This window comes from Fistularia commersonii, chromosome 24 (assembly GCF_037954325.1).
Source record: "Fistularia commersonii isolate RoL2024-O1a breed Wild chromosome 24, RoL_Fcom_v1.0, whole genome shotgun sequence".
Taxonomy (NCBI): Eukaryota; Metazoa; Chordata; class Actinopteri; order Syngnathiformes; family Fistulariidae; genus Fistularia; species Fistularia commersonii.
In genome coordinates this window covers 1,357,295-1,375,095 of record NC_141307.1, presented here as the reverse complement: position 1 = coordinate 1,375,095, position 17,801 = coordinate 1,357,295, and the positions used below count along the sequence as shown (strand labels likewise).

Sequence of the window (17,801 nt, the reverse complement as noted above, 5' to 3'; positions counted from 1 at the left end):
GACGCACTTGTGTGTGAACATCTATGCACGTGTGTGTTGCTGTTAATGCTAATATTAGCAGATCAACAACAAGATTGAAATACAAGACAGTCAAATTGTCTGTGTGTGCGTATGTGTGTGTGTGTGTGTGTGTGTGTGTGTGTGTGTGTGTGAGAGGAGCAGCCATGACTTTTCACCCGCTCTATCTCCCACACCCTCCTCAGACTTGATTTATTTCTTTTATTCCTCCCTGCTGTTTGTTCTGTGAAGTCTCAGAGTTACATCACTTCCTGCTCCGCCCCCTCGCCACTTCCTGTCGTTTTATTTCCTGTTAATTTGGGGAATTTTTTCCCGTTTTCCCCGGTGACAGGATTGCTGGAGACTCTTCTGGAACCACGCTGAAGATCCAGCCAGGTTCTCCTCCATGGTTCTTCATCTCCAATCTCCTGTCGCCTCCCATTATTTTCTCAGGTGTCTCCAATGGTGACCACCATCGCTTGTCATCTCCCGTGGCAACTGTGGTTCACCATCATCGCTCCTCCATGCCGACTGTTGCAAAAGGTCCTCCAGCACACACTGAGAACTTAGAGTGGACCACCTCAAACGGTCTGATGACCCTGCAAACTGGGTTCGTAAGTGTGTAACCCTGCCTTTAGAAGTGTGTGTGTGTTTATAATATTATTTAAATTCTTCAGGGTCAGGCGAGGTTGGGGGGGGGGGATCCCCTGAGTGAAGCGGGTTTACACCACATTGGAATATGTGTGTGTGTGTGTGAGAGAGTGGATCCATGTCAGCGTGTGTGTGTGTCCTGGTAATGCTGAGACACAGACGGCGAGGGTTTATTTTTGGCCAGTGACAGCGTGTCAATGGCCGCAGATGCGTCGGACAGGAAGGCTCTGAGATACAAGCAAACGCTGGTCAGTGTCCCGCCGTCCCCGTCCGTCCGTCCGCCCGTCCGTCCGTCCGCCTGTCCATCCACACGTCTTTCTCTGTGTCACCTCTCTCGCGTTGCCGCGGCACGTCCTCAAACTCTCCCGCTCGTGTCGTTTCTGCCTGACGCACCTGTGAGCAGCTGATTGGGCCGCGCGCAACATGACCTCCGACCTCTAGGGGGCGCCAGAGGGCCGGATGTCCAGAATCCCCTTAACAGATTTTCAAAGGAACTCCTTTGTTTGTTTGAAATTCATCATCCGTCAGATGACGGGCGGCTGAATTGACAAATATTTGATCAGCTGATCAATAGATATCAATATGGATCAAATATCTCAGGTTCAAATGTTTGCCGAATGTGTGTGTGTGTGTGTGTGTGTGTGTTTGTGTGTGTGTGTGTGCGCGCGCTCAGTCTATGAACTATATTGTTAGCATGCATGAGTTGCAGACAAGGTGAACACCAATTAGTTGATGTGTAACATGAGGGTTGCACAACACAAGTGTACACACACACACACACACACACACACACACACACACACACACAGTGGCCACCTGTTAGCTTCCCTTTCTGCTCTCCTGCAGCTTGGAGGAGCTTTACACATGAAGGAGGTGTGTGTGTGTGTGTGTGTGTGTGTGACTTGTCACTTAGCATCTGCTCTGCTAGCAAATGTTAGCCTCCAGTTTGACTTTGTGTATTTTTAACGTCTGCTTGATACTTGGTTCTGGAAGGTTGCAAGTCGAGCTGATCTTCGTCTTCGAGCGGGCACCAGGTGTGCTATGCTACATCCCGAACACCCTTCCTGCTGCCCCCGGTGGACGTCGGTGGAATCACACGTGGTTGCTACTTCCTGATTAGCATTCTGTCGTTAGCTTGTTATCGTATTCACATGTATCATAATACATGTGGGCGTGAGCAACAATGCCGCAATTAGCTTGTCCTGCTACTAGCAGGCTCTCACAAACTGTTCAATCGGAGGTGTTTCTGGTGCGAGTAGATGGGTGGATTAGGAGCGTCACAATACATGGACTTGATTGGATTTATTGATCACATGATCAGAACCCCCCAATGACTTGATCCATGCTGATTGGCAGAGACAGCCGTCACCTTGGCCTGTGGACTTTAATGGTTGTTAAATTCAACACCTGCAGGGTATGTGTGTGTGTGTGTGTGTGTGTGTGTGTGTGTGTGTGTTAGAAAATAAATTGATAGTTTTTTGTTTATATTACATTATATCAAAAAATTAGAATAAATGACTGAAATTGTTTATTATTATTATTATTATCTTATTTTTTATTTTATTTTTTTATCATTGGTTCATTATTTCTGTCATAACTGTTACACTGCTGTAAGTTTATATTGTCTTATCTTAAATTATCAAAATAAGATGCTGCAATGTTAATGTGACAACAACCGTCACATGTTGTCATGGCGTCTCCATGGAGACGACGGATGGGCGGGTTGTTGACGGGCGGCTATGTTGCCAGAATATATTGCCATTCCAAAGCCATTCATCTTGGTCTCCATCTCCGCTTACCACGTCGGACACACACACACACACACACACACACACACAGACACATGCAGGTTACTTTTAAATAGCAAAATTAGCTGCAAGAAAGACCAAAGTGCTAAATGCAAATAGCGAATCAGTGATCGCGATGTTCCTTCAGGAGGCGCTGCAGAGACGCCTGTCCAGAGAAGCTCCACTTCCTGTTGATGTTGGAACAGGAGGTTCTTATTTCTCCTCCATCCCTCCCTCCCCTCTCGGTGAAACCCTACTCTGGGTTTATATTTAGCCTCTCCCTGATCCACCTCCCCTCGTTTCTCATCTCCACACCTTTTTCTCGCCCTCTCACCATCAGCGAACCCCGCGGGGCCTCATTGCGCTCCTCCTCCTCCTCCTCCCGGTCCATTCGTCCGTCCCAGATAGAGGACGCGTTCCCCTCCCTGCGGACACCAGTAGGCGCTGTTTCCTTTCCATACCACTCCTTGACCCGTCGCCCATGGCAACACACACACACTTTACCTAAATTACTCATCGGATTACATTCAATGTTTGACCGCAGATGAGTGGATTTTCAAAATCGGAGGAAAAAAAATTAACTCCTGAAATGTGCGACTGGGATGATGGTTGGAGTAAAATTTACAGATAAGAATTTAAGAATTTCGCGACAAGGAATTAGCAGAGTCAATGGAAAATTAGCAAAAAAAAATGTTATTAACAAATATGTATGCACAACTAATCTGTTTAGCTGATCTGAAACACAAAAATATACATATATACAAAAAGCTGAAGAGTAGAACTGAAACACTCACTTTCTATGTACCTATACACTACACACACACACACACACACACACACAACAAATATTGAACAATCTGAACAGTTTGTTTTTAAATTTGGCTAGAAAGTGAAAAGTGTGTTTGTGTGTGTGTGTGTGTGTGTGTGTGTGTGTGTGTGAGGGAGTGTGAGGGTCCTTTGGGGTCCCACTGCTCACACAACTTTGTGTGGACCATGTGTGCGACCACACACAACCACGTGCACAGTCTGGTGTGTGTGTGTGTGTGTGTGTGTGTGTGTGTGTGTGTGTGTGTGTGTGTGTGTGTGGAGGGTGAATGTCTTCTCCAGATGTCCTGGATGTGGCGTTGGTCCAAGGTTCGACAAATCTCCTCACGATTTCTCTTTGGCTCGGATTTAAAAACCCGACGGGCCGCCGTCACCCTCCCTCTCAGGCCCCGCCCCCTCCCGCCCGACTGATCGATTGATTGTTGTGATCGATCGGCAGCTCTATGGCGAGTACCAGGAGCACCAGGGCGTGTCGGGGAGGCGGGAGGCCACGCGGCTGCTGACCGAGAGGCAGATCAAGAAGCACGGCAACCACCGAAGCCCCGCCCGGCAACGGCCCGGCTACGGGCGCCGCGGTCGCCGTGGCTACCAGCCGGGCTACAGGCAGAGGCACCGCCGCCAGTCCACCTTCCAGGATGTCGGCGAGGAGCCGCCCGGCGCCGACGTGACGCCCGCCATGAGGAGGCGGCGCTCCTACTCAAAGTGCAGAGGTCCGAGCCGGGATTAAGACTCACAGGACCGGGATTGAGATTATCCTACGGGTCACCCTACGTGTGTGTGTGTGTGTGTGTGTGTGTGTGTGTGTGTGTCCAGACTGTGTGTCCCGGGTGCAGGTGTTCCTGGTAACCCGTCTGGGTGAGGACTGGATCTTCCTGGTCCTGCTGGGCATCACCATGGCTCTGGTCAGCTGGACCATGGACTACGCCAGCGCCAAGAGCCTGCAGGGTAAACACTGGGGGTCACGGGCGGGAGGGGTCATGGAGGGGTCATGGAGGGGTCACTGGGGGTCACGGATGGGCGGGTCACGGATGGGTCACGGGTGGCTCATTGTTGGTCACGGGTGGCTCATTGGAGGTCACGGGTGGGTGGGGTCACAAGTGGGTCACGGTTGGGGTACAAGGAGGTCACGGGAGGTCACGGGAGGTCACGGGTGGGTGACGGTCACTGGTTACTGTCTCTCCTCCAGCCTACAAGTGGATCCACGGGGAGTTGAGGGGCAGCGTCCCCCTGCAGTACCTGGCCTGGGTCTCCTATCCCCTCATCTTCATCCTGTCCGCCTCCCTCTTCTGCCACCTGGTCTCCCCCCAGGCCATCGGTCCGTGACGTTCTTCCCCTTCTCCGATGTTTATCGATCGATCCGTCGATCAATTCCCCCTCCCGCTCCTCTCAGGGTCCGGCATCCCAGAGCTGAAGACCATCCTGCGGGGCGTGGTGCTGCGGGAGTACCTGACCATGAAGGCCTTCGTCGCCAAGGTGATCGGACTGACGGCGGCCCTGGGCAGCGGCATGCCTGTAGGCAAGGAGGTGGGCAAAGTAACCCCGTGTGAACAGAGGGGGGGGGGGAAAAATGACACATTTTCCCCCAAAATCAGGAGGAAATTATTCTACAAAAATGACCAAAAAAACTCATTGACGAGTTATTCCAAAATATTAAAATTAAAATAACCCCCCCACAAAAAATTCTCATAAATGACAAGAATTAATAACATTTCTAGTGACTTCAAACCCTTTTATATCCCTGAATGTTCCAATGATCATTCTATTCATTTTTATTCCATTCCTACTAAACATAATTGAAATGAGATGAGATGAGAGATGAGACCAACTTTATTTATCCCAAAGGAAATTGTTGTGCCAGAGTTTCAAGTAAAAACATAACAGTCATAGATAATAGTAGGAAGGAGGAAGAATAAGAAATACAATGAAATATAAATTGTCTTAACTGTTAACTACAAAGATTTGAACATTCCCTGCGGCTGAAGAAAGAGGAATTAAAAAATGTATAATAATAATAATAATAATAATACATAGGTTGTCTATAGGTTTTTCATGATACTCAAAGATGCTTTACAAGCGAGAGACAAATGAAACAGTGTCATTTTCAATGTATTTTTTATACTTATAGATTTTTTTACATTACATTACATTACATTACATTTGGCAGATGCTTTTATCCAAAGCGACTTACAATAGAGGACATAAGGACTGCAAATAACACTTGCAAATACAAGATGTACAGGAAATATACAGAACAGTAAACTTGGGTAAGTGAGGTTTTTTTTTTTTTTTTGACAAAGACGTACGCAAACGTACACACACACACATGCACACACATACACACATTTTTCATATTTATAGCTTAATAATTTAACATAATTCTACTGACTTCCAGGGTCCGTTTGTGCACATCGCCAGTATCTGCGCCGCCGTGCTCAGCAGGTTCATGTCCTTCTTCTCGGGCGTTTACCAGGTGAGTCCTCCGCCGCCGCCGCCGCCCCAGAAGAGGCCGGAGGTTCCTCAGCCTCCTCTTCCTCTCTCCTGCGCTGTGGATCAGTAGAACCCGTACTGCTACACCGACATCCTGACGGTGGGCTGCGCCGTCGGGGTGGGCTGCTGCTTCGGGACGCCGCTCGGAGGTACCGGCGCCGTTTCCACGCCACATGGCTGCCACGGAACCCTGAGACACCCGGGGTTTCAATTTATTTTATGATAATCCATTTATGTCACTATTTTCTGCACCTTCCCAGAAGCGTGTGGTCATGGAATTGTAGTTAAACTTATCAATACATATTTATATTATAAAAAACAAAATATGATGAAAATGTATAAAATCAAAATATTGTTATAAAAAATAAAAATAATTCTACCTAATTCAGATCGTGTTTATTCAAAAAAAACAATAAAAAATGTAAAGTAAAACTATAATTCATTCATTTAAAAAAGACGGATTAAAGAGAAAGTAATCAATAAGCGATAACTGATTTATGGTGGCTTTTTGTAGTATTTGAACATTGTGCAGTGTTTGAAAATGTTTTGATAAAATAGCCATATTCTAGTCTAAGAGGGGAAAAAATATATAATAATATAATATAATAATAATGATAATAATAATAATAATAATAATAATAATAATAATAATAATGATAATAATAATAATAATAATAATATAATAATGTGGCACCTTTCATGGGGGGTCTTGGAACATAACTCCCGTGAAAAGTGAGGCTCCCCTGGACTCACATCCAACGACAAGCTCCTCTTCCTCGTCTTCACTCCAGGCGTCCTCTTCAGCATCGAGGTGACGTCCACGTACTTTGCCGTCAGGAACTACTGGAGGGGCTATTTCGCCGCCACCTTCAGCGCCTTCATCTTCAGGGTCCTGTCCGTTTTCAACAAGGATGCAGGTACGTCGTCGTCGGAAGGCCTGAGCGCAGATTACTTCCTGTGCTCTGGTTGTGAAGGTCTGGAATCAGACTTTCGGTTTAGTTTTCTCCATCCCAGCGTGTCTCACTCACACACTCACACACTCACACACTCATACATGAATGGATGATGCGGCTCGTGACGGTCCAGGTTAAGCCCCGCCTCTCGACACCTCCAGCGGAGGCTGTGATTGGCTCCGCCCCCGACCGTGACGCAGGGTGCAGGATGACATGAATGAATGAAAATGTGTTTATAAAGTGTGTGTGTGTGCTGCGAGTATGTGTGTACAGTTTGCATGCGTGCATGTATGTCTGTATTGCGTGTATGTGTGTTTGTACGACACATATGTGTGTGCTATTAGTATGTGTGTGTTTTGCATGCATACATAGATGTGTTGGGACTGCACGTGTGTGTGAGTTTGGATGGCACAGATATGTGTGTGCTGTGAGTTTGTGTATGTGTGTGTGTATGCCTGTAGGTGCGTGCATGTGTGTGTGTGCTTACCTGCGTGGGTGCTCGCATGAGTCTGTGCATTTGTATGGCATGTGTATGTGTGTGTGTGTGTGTGTGTGTGTGTGTGTGTGTGTGTATACGTGTGTGTGTGTGTGTGTGTGTGTGTGTGTGCGTGTGTGCATGCATGCACTGTAGGTTTCCTCCACTAGATGACAGCATCTTCTCGCATATTTACTGAAATCCAGCCTCAGGTTTAAAAGATAAAGCCATTTGGTCAAAAATTTTGGCCTCACCAAGTTGAAGATCTTTGGAAAAACTTTTAAATTACAATTGAATTCTTTAAAAACTGGTGTCTGTTGCTGAAATATGTTGAATAAGACACGATTCTAAAAAATATGTCACATTTACTGAAATCCAGCCGCAGGTTAACAAGATAAAGACATGTGGACATAACGTGTTTATCTCACCGAGTTATAGGTTTTTGGCACAACATTCAAACGTTTAGCTTCTGCTAAACTTCTGGTAAACGTAGTCCTCCTGCTGCTGCTCCTCTTCCAGTCACCATCACGGCCCTCTTCAGGACAAACTTCAGGATGGACTTCCCCTTCGACCTGCAAGAGCTGCCGGCGTTCGCCATCATCGGGTGAGCTAGCCTAGCGACCACGGTCGCACCACCATCCTCCTCCCCTCGGTGACATCACTTCCTCCCTCCACAGGATCATCTGCGGCTTCCTGGGCGCCTTCTTCGTCTACCTCAACAGGCAGGTGGTTGTCTTCATGAGGCGCCCGAACGCCATGACTCGTTTCCTGACCAGACAGTGAGTGTGTTCGGCGCTAACGGCTCTCATCGCCATTAACATGTTTTTGCTAATTATTTGTCGTCCCCCCCCCTCCACGCCGCCCCGCCCAGCCGGTTGCTCTTCCCCGCCGTGGTCACTCTGGTCATCGCCACCTTGACCTTCCCGCCGGGCTTCGGGCAGTTCATGGCAGGAGAGGTCAGAGGTCACACGTCCGCCCACCTGAAACTCAAATTAATAATAATAATGATCCTTTTTGGGGTAAAAAAAGGAACATAAAATCCTCTGAACTTGACGCGCTTACAGAAATAGTGCTGTGAAAGTGTGTGTGTGTGTGATTTTGTACCTTTTTTTTCCCCCCTCTCCGGGTGGCGCCGTCTTCTGATTGGTTGATGTGTTCGCTGCCGCCAGGCGAGATTATACAGGTTGAGAACCAAACATGAATACAGTGTTGGACAAAAAAAAAAAAAAAAAAGTGGCAGAAAGCAGATTATTGCGTGAGCCACCGTGTCACCATGGCAACGGGAAGGGTTTTCTTTCTTTTTTTTAACCTTTATTGAACTTATAAAGTATAAACAAACAAAAGATGCAAAAAATATGGCTAAATTCAATCGTACATCAGTGATATTTACTTAATTAATTTGTTTATTTAACAGGCATGAAGAAACAAAGACACCTATGTTGTATACAATTTATTAACTGTAAAAGTAAACAAAAGATAATTTCGGAAAGGGGGATACATGCATTGAGGTCGATGGGGAATATCACACATCAAAGGTGTATTCTTTCGTTTTTGGATTTTTCCATAAGTTTTAAAGTTTTTTTTTATGTAAATCAAAATCGTTTTTCTAGGAGATAAAATTTGGGGGGACATTTTTACATTTTGTAGGTGGGAGAAATTCTTACAAATCGGCCGGACGTGAAGAAATATATAGATGAACGGGGGGGAACACAAATATGATTTAAAAGATAGTCAGAGTGAAAATAAAATAAAAATGTAAATAATTAAAAAAATTAAGAATCAACCAAACTACCGGAATCAAACGTCAAAAAATATTGATTTGTGGGAAAAATAAATCGCAATAAAAATGACTTCCTGGCGGGACAGGAAGTAGAATCCGGGTCATGTGACTAATCCCGCCCATTCCTGTCCGGCCCAGCTGATGCCCCGCGAGTGCATCAGCTCGCTCTTCGACAACTTCACCTGGACCAAGATCTCCGGGGCGCCGCCTCCTCCGGGCCTCGGCCGCTCCGCCGCCTGGCTGCACCCAGACGTCAGTGTCTTCATCGTCCTGCTGCTCTTCTTCCTCATGAAGGTCGGTGTGTTTACTAAACACACTGGCTTGGTGTGTGTGTGTGTGTATGTGTGTGTGTCACACTTAGCCAAAATGCTAATCGAACATGGGTGCTTGTATATATGAGTCTTGCCGTCAATCTTCATCATCCTTATTTGCAGGAAATGTTGTTTGTGTGTGAAATATGTAATAAACACACACACACACACACACACACGCACGCACGCACGCACGCACGCACAGTCCTAAGATAAGATCAACTGTTGATCTCCGTAGGGGAAATTATTTTGACACAGCAGTGTAACAGTTATAAGTGTCAATAAATATGAATAGAAATATAAATACAGAAACAATTAGAAAAAATAAAAATAAAAAAGTCCACAAATAAATACACAACAGAGAAAACAACAGCAGCAATATCACGAATTGAAACAGAATGGGGAGGGGAAAAAAGGCAGTAAGGGTGATAAATATGAAAAATAGGCAACCAAAACCAAACCAAAGTTAAAGAAAAACAAACACAAATAAATAGACAGCTGAGAGAACAACAACATCAAGGATAAGAATGGAAAACAGAATAGGGAGGAAAATAAAGACAGTAACAGTGAAAGAATACAAAACTAAACAACACATACATACAGGGACAATTGCAATGATAAAAATAAAATAAATAAACCAAAATAGGCAGGATGCGCGTGGGCTGAGACCGACGAGGACAAGTTAGGGCATGACATGTGAACGGTCGAGGTTGTGTCTTTTATTATTTATCGTGTCTGTTCATCCCCACTGTGAATCAGCAGAAAGAATGAGAGCAGACTTTCCCGTAAAGACTGGAATAAAAAGAAAACGGAAAAAGCGCCTTGCAGGGATGGGATGTCTGTTTAACTAGTGATAAAGTGCCTTGCTCAAGGACATCCACACACACAGCACTAAATTAGAGGCGCCGCAACTGTTGCTAAGCAACTTGATGTCCAGGAAACCACCTCATTGATATTTGAGCTCCTGTTGTTGTTATTATCATTATAAAGAAAATGTGTGTGTGTGTGTGTTTGCTGCAGTTCTGGATGTCGGCGGTGGCGACTACCATGCCCATCCCCTCTGGAGCCTTCATGCCCGTCTTCATCCTGGGTGAGCGTCGACTTCCGGGTCGTCATTGGCGATAATAAACACCACAAATCCTTAAAATCTGAGCTTTTCAAAATGGCAGACTTGTGGTCAAAGTGAATATTACAACAACAAATGCTGATTTTTGTTTCCCCCTGTGGCGTAGCGCCCCCTAGTGGCCAGGTTAAGCACCAACAGGTAATGTAGGTCATAGCTTTTCAGGTGATTTCTGGCGACAGCGCCCTCTTGTGGCGAAAACTGGAACTGCCGCACAGTCTTGTGTCTATGGCGCCCCCTTGTGGCCAAAGAGGGTATTACAACAATAAAGGCTTGGGGCGAATGGGAGAATGTCGCCCTCTCGTAGCTAAAAGTGGTATTACAGGAGCAAGTGTCCCCCACATGAGAAATGTTGACACTTCAACAAAAGAATTTCCCCGCCTGGGATCAATAAAGTATGTCCTTAAATTGATCGTGCAGGTGCGGCTTTCGGTCGGCTGGTTGGCGAGATCATGGCCACGCTCTTCCCGCACGGGATCGTCTTCGACGGCATCTTGTACCGCATCATCCCCGGAGGGTACGCCGTCATCGGTTAGTCCTCCTCTTCTTCACCCTCAGCCCCTCGTCTTCCTCAGGGATTTTCCAATCTCATCGGTACTGCTAGTAGTACGAGTCGGGCCGTGGCTACTAAGACCGACTACTTGTACTTGTACATGTGCAATTTTCTGCTACTTCTACTTCTGCTAGCAATACAAATACAACCAAGACCACCACTAGCTTCTTCTGCGATGGCAGCTACTACTACTCCAACTGCTGCTAGTACTATTTGATGAACAACTGCTGCTTCTGGCACTGCTATTATTACCACTGCTAATAAAACTATTATTGTCACCCCTCATATTACCGCTACTGCTATTACTGCCAGTACTAGTACTAGTACTACAACTTGAATGCAACTAGCAGTACAACTCTGACCTCTGACCCCGTTCTGTCGCCACCTGGATCACACACTAACACACACAGACTGAGAAGTATTTGCTGGTACACTGATACTTCTGTTAGGTACTTCTGGTAGTAATACTTTGCATACGTCATCTCACAAAAAACCTCCACCAGATGGATTCTTGTACTTTGCTGGTGTTTTTGGGGTACTTTTGATGTACTTTGCTGTTGTGTTTGCATTACTTTTGCTATTTTGCCATTTTTGTAGTACTTTAGTTGCAGTTCTTTGCTGTTGCGTTTGTAGTACTTTAGTGGATCTTAACTCTCTCCCTGAATGCCTGGCTCCTGTGGTGTGTGGCCTCGGCGTTGGTCTTCTCACGCGTCCTTCTCCCGCTCCTCCCCCTGGCAGGGGCGGCGGCGCTGACGGGGGCCGTCACACACACCGTGTCCACGGCCGTCATCTGCTTCGAGCTGACCGGCCAGATCTCGCACATCCTGCCCATGATGGTGGCGGTGATCCTGGCCAACATGGTGGCCCAGGGCCTGCAGCCGTCACTCTACGACTCCATCATCCAGGTCAAGAAGCTGCCGTACCTGCCGGAGCTGGGCTTCGGACACATGAGGTGAGGCGGGATTACTGGGATTACAAGAGATTATCTTGTTTGGGATGAGATCGGTTTGGACCGGGTGGTATTACGTACGTGGCGTAGAAGTTTGGGCGAAGATTGTTAGGTTAAGATTACATTAGATTGAGATGAAGTAAGATTAGATGGGACCGGATGAGATTCAGTGGGATTAGGTTAGTTTAATGGGATTACATTAGATTTGATGAGTTAAAATCAGATCAGATGAGATTAAGATGATGTTAGATTTCATGGAAATCAGTTTCCATCACAGTAAGATTAGGATAGTCTAGATTTTATCAGTTTGAGATGAAGTTAGATTAGATGGGACTGGGTGAGATCAAGATCAGGTTAGGTTAACAGAGATTGAGATTAGATGTAGTGAGATTAAGACGATGTTCGATGGGATTAGATGGAGATCAGGCTGGATTGGATTCATGTCCCGGGTTCTCCAGGTTCTCCGTCGTCCTCCCGCAGTCTAAGATCAGTCAGCAGGTCCGTCGGACATCTCTGTGATTGACAGCTGACCCGTGTGATTGACAGCTGACCCGTCGGGGTCAAACCCCGCCTCTCCTCCGCTAATCCTGAAATAGGCTCCGCCCCCTCTGACTGTACTCTATCCAACCGTGATCCCCGTGAGAAGACGAGAAGCTCCTCCTTGTATCTCGTCTGCTAGCTTAGCGCGACGAACGGCACCGGACGTGGCCCCGACCTGAGTGCCGCGCGTGGAGCTCGCCGCCGCGTCCTTGTGGGCGGAGCTTAGCTGACGCCCGCCTTTGCCCGCAGCCAGTACAACATCGTGGTGGAGGACATCATGGTGAGGAAGGTGAAGTTCATCTCCTCCCACTCCACCTACCGCGAGGTGAAGATGCTGCTGGACTCGTACTCGCTCAAAACCATCCCGCTGGTCGACTCCAAAGGCGAGCAGGCGCCGCGCTGTTTCCATGGTTACCACCCGGCCAATCGAGCATCGGCAGTTGCCGTCAGCTTTTCTTCCTTGTCGTTTCCGCTCCTCGACTTCAGACTCCATGATCCTGCTGGGCAGCATCGACCGGCTGGAGCTGCTGGCGCTCTGTGATTGGTGGTTGTCACCGGAGAGGCGGATCCTGATGCAGGTGTGTGTGTGCATATGTGTGTGTGTGTGTGTGTCACCCCGAGCTCTGACGGACCCCCAGCAGACCCCGTTTGACCTTCATCGAATCTCCAGCTGAGTTGGCAGGAGAACCTCCTCGTGTGATTGGAGGGGAGCTTCAGGTGTTGGTCACATGACACTCCATGACCTGGAGTTGTGGAGTTACAGAATTTATTTTTTTTTGGTCTTTATTTATTTTTTTTACTTTTTATTTACTTTTTCTTCTACATCAATATCACAGGTACATATAGCAGGTATAATGAGATGACATTATCATGTTATGACATGACATTTTTAATCTATTTTTATTTTATTTACTCAATTTTTGTTAATTTTTTTATGACAGGTAAATAGACCACATATAATGAGATGATATGAACATGACAAGACATGACATTTTTAACTTAATTTTCATTTTTATTTATTTATTTACTTAATTTTTATATATTTAATTTTTAGTATTTTTTTTATGTCAGGTAAATAGACCACATATAATGAGATGATATGATCATGACATTTTTAACTCAATTTTCATTTTTATTTATTTATTTACTTAATTTTTACATGTTTAATTTCTATTATTTTTTTATGACAGGTACATATGCCACATATAATGAGATGATATGATCATGACATTTTTAACTTAATTTTTATTTTTATTTTTTTTTTACTTTATTTTTATATATTTAATTTCTATTATTTTTTTATGACAGGTATATATGCTACATATAATGAGATGATATGATCATGTCATGACATAAAATAATAACAGAAAATTGGGGGTGAGAAAAACAAATCCACTTAGGTAACCTTAGAGGAAATAATGCTTATGTCCAAAACTTTTTGAGTCCAACCTTTTCATAAAAATAAGGCTTCTGAAGTCTTAATGAATTTGTCATTTGCTCCATCTGGTAAATGTGGCGTCCTTCTTTGGATGCACATATTACATGTAGGGGGATCTGGTTGTAACTACCTGATAGTTCTGGCTTTTAATGCCTCTGTGAATAAGACGGGGAGATGGTTCTTCTAATGTTCCTCAGGACCACGGACCCCAGGAGGAGAACCAGGTCCAGGGCCTCGGCTGGGAGTCCTTCGGCTTCGCGGACGAGGAGGAAGAGGAGGAGGACGGCGAGAAGGTGGGGTTCCCGTTCCACGCCGACGTGTCGATCCACCTAGACGTTCTCATCAGAACCGGGTTCTGGTCTTCCAGAGCAGCCCCCTGCAGGAGGAGAGGAACGGCCCGCTGCCTCCGACCCGAACCCAGGATCGAAACTTCGTGGCCCCCGGTAGGTAAAGAACTCGCAATGTTCTCCTCGCCAAGTGCTCCTTCTCCACGGGTGTGTGTGAGTCAGCGCTCCGTCAGAGCCCAGATGGAGGTTCCTGACGTGTGAAGGAACGTTTGTCAGCGAGGAGGCCGTGACTCACAAGAGAAGGGAAAAAAAAAATAGGAAAAAGAACAACTTTGTTGACAAACTTGTTAGCGCTCGGAGGCTAATCGTGCTAGCGGTGTGCAGGAAACACAACAGATGGAGGGGCCTTCAAGTATCGCCACACCTTGGATGCAATTCTCAGCTTCGTGCTGTAATATCCACCTGCATCACACACACACACACACACACACACACACACACTGGATGCACTTACAATACACGGTTAATACACACTGTAGATACACATGCAATACACACCCTTTATACAAACACAGCCACGCAAACCCATAGTGCACATGGGATCGACACATACACTCATCAGGTCGCTGCTTCAACACACACCTTTCCTGCTTCAACACACACCTTCCAAACGTCCACTTGAGCGCTGGGGGTGGGAGTTTTGCCGTGCGCCCTGGGTTCCACCGGCCGTGGCGCCGCGACACCATTGGACGGCGCCGATGGTTCCATCCCGCATCAACGACTCACGCGGGAGCGAAGGACGCTTCGTCAAGGCGGCAGCTGTGAGGGTCCAGATGGCGTGTGTGTCTGTGTGTGTGTGTGTGTGTGTGTGTTTGTGTGTGTGTGTGTGTTTGTGTGTGTGTGTGTGTGTGTGTGTGTGTGTGTCTCCATTGTGGCACAATGAACTCAGTAGCCTATCACACACACTGAAACGGTATCCAGGCAACAACAGTGATGGTTGCAAACCGTGTGTGTGTGTGTGTGTGTGTGTGTGAGAGTGAGTGTGTGTGTGTGTGTGTGTGTGTGCGCACCTCCCGTGGCTCCGCTCTGTTTATCGCTCTGAGTTGTTGCTCCTCTTGGTCCTCCTAGCAGACAAAGCCCCCCTGCAGACGGTGAGGAGGACCCTCTGGAGCCTCTTCACCTCCAAGACCGGGCAAACTGAAGGGCAGGCACAGGTGTGTGTGTGTTAGTGTGTGTTGTCTGCAGAAGCCACCATGTGTTTACACACACACACACACAAACACACACCTACATGCTCCCTTTAAGTGTGTGTTATTTTCACCGGAACATGTTGTCACTGTGCTAGGCTAACATTTAGCATAGAGTTGTGCTAAGCTAGGTGCAGCGTTGCCTCGCGTCTCAGAGGCGGAGCCAATCCAAGCGGTCAGCTGTCAATCACAGGTCCACAAAAAGACAGCAGGTCACATATGGTTATTCTAAAGGTTGCTACACAGCATTGTGTAGTGTGTGTGTATGTGTGTGTGTGTGTGTGTGTTTGTGTGTGTGTGTGTGTGTGTGTGTGTGTGTGTGTGTGTGTGTGTGATGTGGAAACCTCTGTTTGATTTTCCAGGAGCCCACCGCCCCCCCGGCCCTGTCCGACACCATGACCCCTGAGCAGGTATCTTTTTTTTTTTAATTTTTTTTTATTAGTATTAGTATTTTCTACCATTATTTTTTTATTGTTATTATTATTTTCTATTATTTTCCACAATTTTCTATTTTCGCTGTCACTGTCATTATTAGCTGCTTCCAGGTGCATTAGTTAACTCCATGTTTGACGAGACGCGCCGGACGCCGTCCGTCAAACATGGCGGCGCCCTCCTGACTCCGCCCCCGGCACCCTCCTGACTCCGCACCCTTTTGCCGCCGCAGATCAAAGCGTGGGAGGAGGCGGAGACGGACAAGCCCATGGAGATCGACGAGATCCGGGTCGACCCCTCGCCCTTCCAGCTGGTGGAGAGGACCTCCCTGCACAAGGTGGGTGGGCGGAGCCTAGCGTCGGGGGTGTGGCCAATCGCTCCCAGCCAGACAGGAAGTGGAATTTCCAGGATGGTTATTGAAAGGAAGGTGTCGGGGAAGCTACTGTGAAGGTTCCAGAAAGGGACAAGAAGGTTCAGGAAGATCCCTGGAAAGATAGTATGGTTGCTCCATGAAGGGTCCATTTCAGGAAAGTTGGTGAAGATCCTTGGAAAGCTACTCTTTTGGTACCAGGAATGGAGCTGGAAATGTTCATGGTAGAATTTGGGAAAAGTTCTCAAGAAGGTTCTTTGAAGGTTCAAACAGCTCCCGTCCCAGAAGGTAGGGGACTGTCACCATGGTAACCTTTGCATCTCCGCCCCTGCAGACCCATACCCTGTTCTCTCTGCTGGGCCTCAGCCACGCCTACGTGACCAGCATCGGCAAGCTGGTGGGAGTGGTGGCGCTGAAGGAGGTGAGATACTTCCAGGACTTTGCTTTCAAAATATCCAGCAGGTAAAGTCCTCCTGCTCTGCTACTTTGGACAAGTTCTGCGAGGTACTCACGAGTACTCGTGAGTGCTCCCGTCGCCTCTTTGTTCCGCCGCCGGGTTGTCCTCGTCAATGTGGTCGCCATGGCGACGCAGTGTAAACAAATGGCGTCGTCAGCAGAGTTGCACCTAGCTAGCAGGTCTTCCAAGAGAAGATACACCATTTTGGACGAAAACTTGCTGTCCAGGTTCTGAGTTCCCAGCCGACAGGGTTCTTCTTGGTTCTCCATGTTCTCCTGCCTGGGTTCTCTGCAGGTTCTCCATCAGCAGGTTCATTGAAGACTCTAAATCGTCCATAGGTATGAATGAGAAGGCATTTGGTTGGATGACTGTTCCAGGTTAAGCCCCGCCCCTCTCAGCCGGGCTTGGCTCCGCCCCCAAACCCGTCTGCAGGGAGAGTCACTACTATTTGCATAGCAACGGTGCTTTGTATCTTGCCCCCAGCTCCAGAAGGCCATCGAGGGCTCCACCCGCTCCGGAGTTAGGCTCCGCCCCCCTCTGGCGAGCTTCCGGGACATCAGCAACCACAAGTCGGTCTCCAAGCCGCCGCCTTCCGCTCCCTCCTCGTCCTCCTCGTCCTCCTCCTCCGCCCAGGCCTCGCCGCTCTCGCCGCCCGCCGCCCCCCAGGACCACCACTACTGCCGCGACGAAGCGGAGGTGTTCATCGAGGAGAGCGGCTGGAGCGGCGGCGCCCCCGGCCCGGACCCTCCTCCGCTCGCCGCCGCCGCCCCTCCCTCGCCGACGGACATCCCCTTGAGTCCGTTGCGCCGGCCGGGCGGCGACAGCGACAGCGAGGACGAACCCATGGTTTAAGAAACACTCCTTAAAACAGGAGGCGGTTCTTGTTGCCGTGCAGACCGTTCCATGTTACAATCCTGGGGGGCGTCGTTTTTGTTTCGGGGTGATAGTACTTCCGAACAGCTGAGAGCGTTTTTGGTGATTGCTCGCAGTCTCCTATTGGTCCTTGCCGTGCTGGCTATTTCCAGGAAACCGGCAGGGATCTGGGGAGAGATACACTCTAGGAGCCAAGGACTTTACACTTTTCCCAGTTATTTATGCACTTAATAAATACACTATATATTTCCGTCACTCGTGTCTGC

The 17,801-nt window shown here is 47.5% G+C and overlaps 1 protein-coding gene across 2 annotated transcripts; it reads left to right on the top strand.

Moving 5' to 3' along the window:
- Nucleotides 1-770: 770 nt before the first annotated feature.
- Nucleotides 771-17,655, top strand: LOC147219600 (chloride channel protein 1-like). 2 transcript variants are annotated; one of them, XM_086171622.1, is made up of 24 exons: nucleotides 771-896; nucleotides 3,700-3,970; nucleotides 4,074-4,205; nucleotides 4,447-4,575; nucleotides 4,651-4,784; nucleotides 5,653-5,730; nucleotides 5,818-5,896; nucleotides 6,539-6,664; nucleotides 7,695-7,779; nucleotides 7,853-7,954; nucleotides 8,047-8,131; nucleotides 9,094-9,249; nucleotides 10,287-10,356; nucleotides 10,810-10,920; nucleotides 11,681-11,894; nucleotides 12,681-12,814; nucleotides 12,918-13,009; nucleotides 14,067-14,162; nucleotides 14,237-14,312; nucleotides 15,288-15,370; nucleotides 15,766-15,813; nucleotides 16,068-16,172; nucleotides 16,540-16,626; nucleotides 17,146-17,655. In XM_086171622.1, the coding sequence occupies exons 1-24, from the start codon at nucleotides 846-848 to the stop codon at nucleotides 17,512-17,514; spliced, it is 2,913 nt and encodes a 970-aa protein (XP_086027748.1). In that variant the 5' UTR covers nucleotides 771-845; the 3' UTR covers nucleotides 17,515-17,655. The 2 variants fall into 2 exon arrangements, with proteins under 2 accessions (XP_086027748.1, XP_086027747.1); XM_086171621.1 differs by having other exon boundaries at nucleotides 15,285-15,370.
- Nucleotides 17,656-17,801: the final 146 nt, after the last annotated feature.

Bases quoted from the DNA above. Each gene is read 5' to 3' on its own strand.
- LOC147219600 (XM_086171621.1), top strand. From the start codon at position 846: ATGGCCGCAGATGCGTCGGACAGGAAGGCTCTGAGATACAAGCAAACG. The intron at 14,163-14,236 runs GTGGGGTTCCCG...CTGGTCTTCCAG, and splicing joins AGGAGGAGGACGGCGAGAAG to AGCAGCCCCCTGCAGGAGGA. The intron at 16,173-16,539 runs GTGGGTGGGCGG...CCGCCCCTGCAG, and splicing joins AGAGGACCTCCCTGCACAAG to ACCCATACCCTGTTCTCTCT.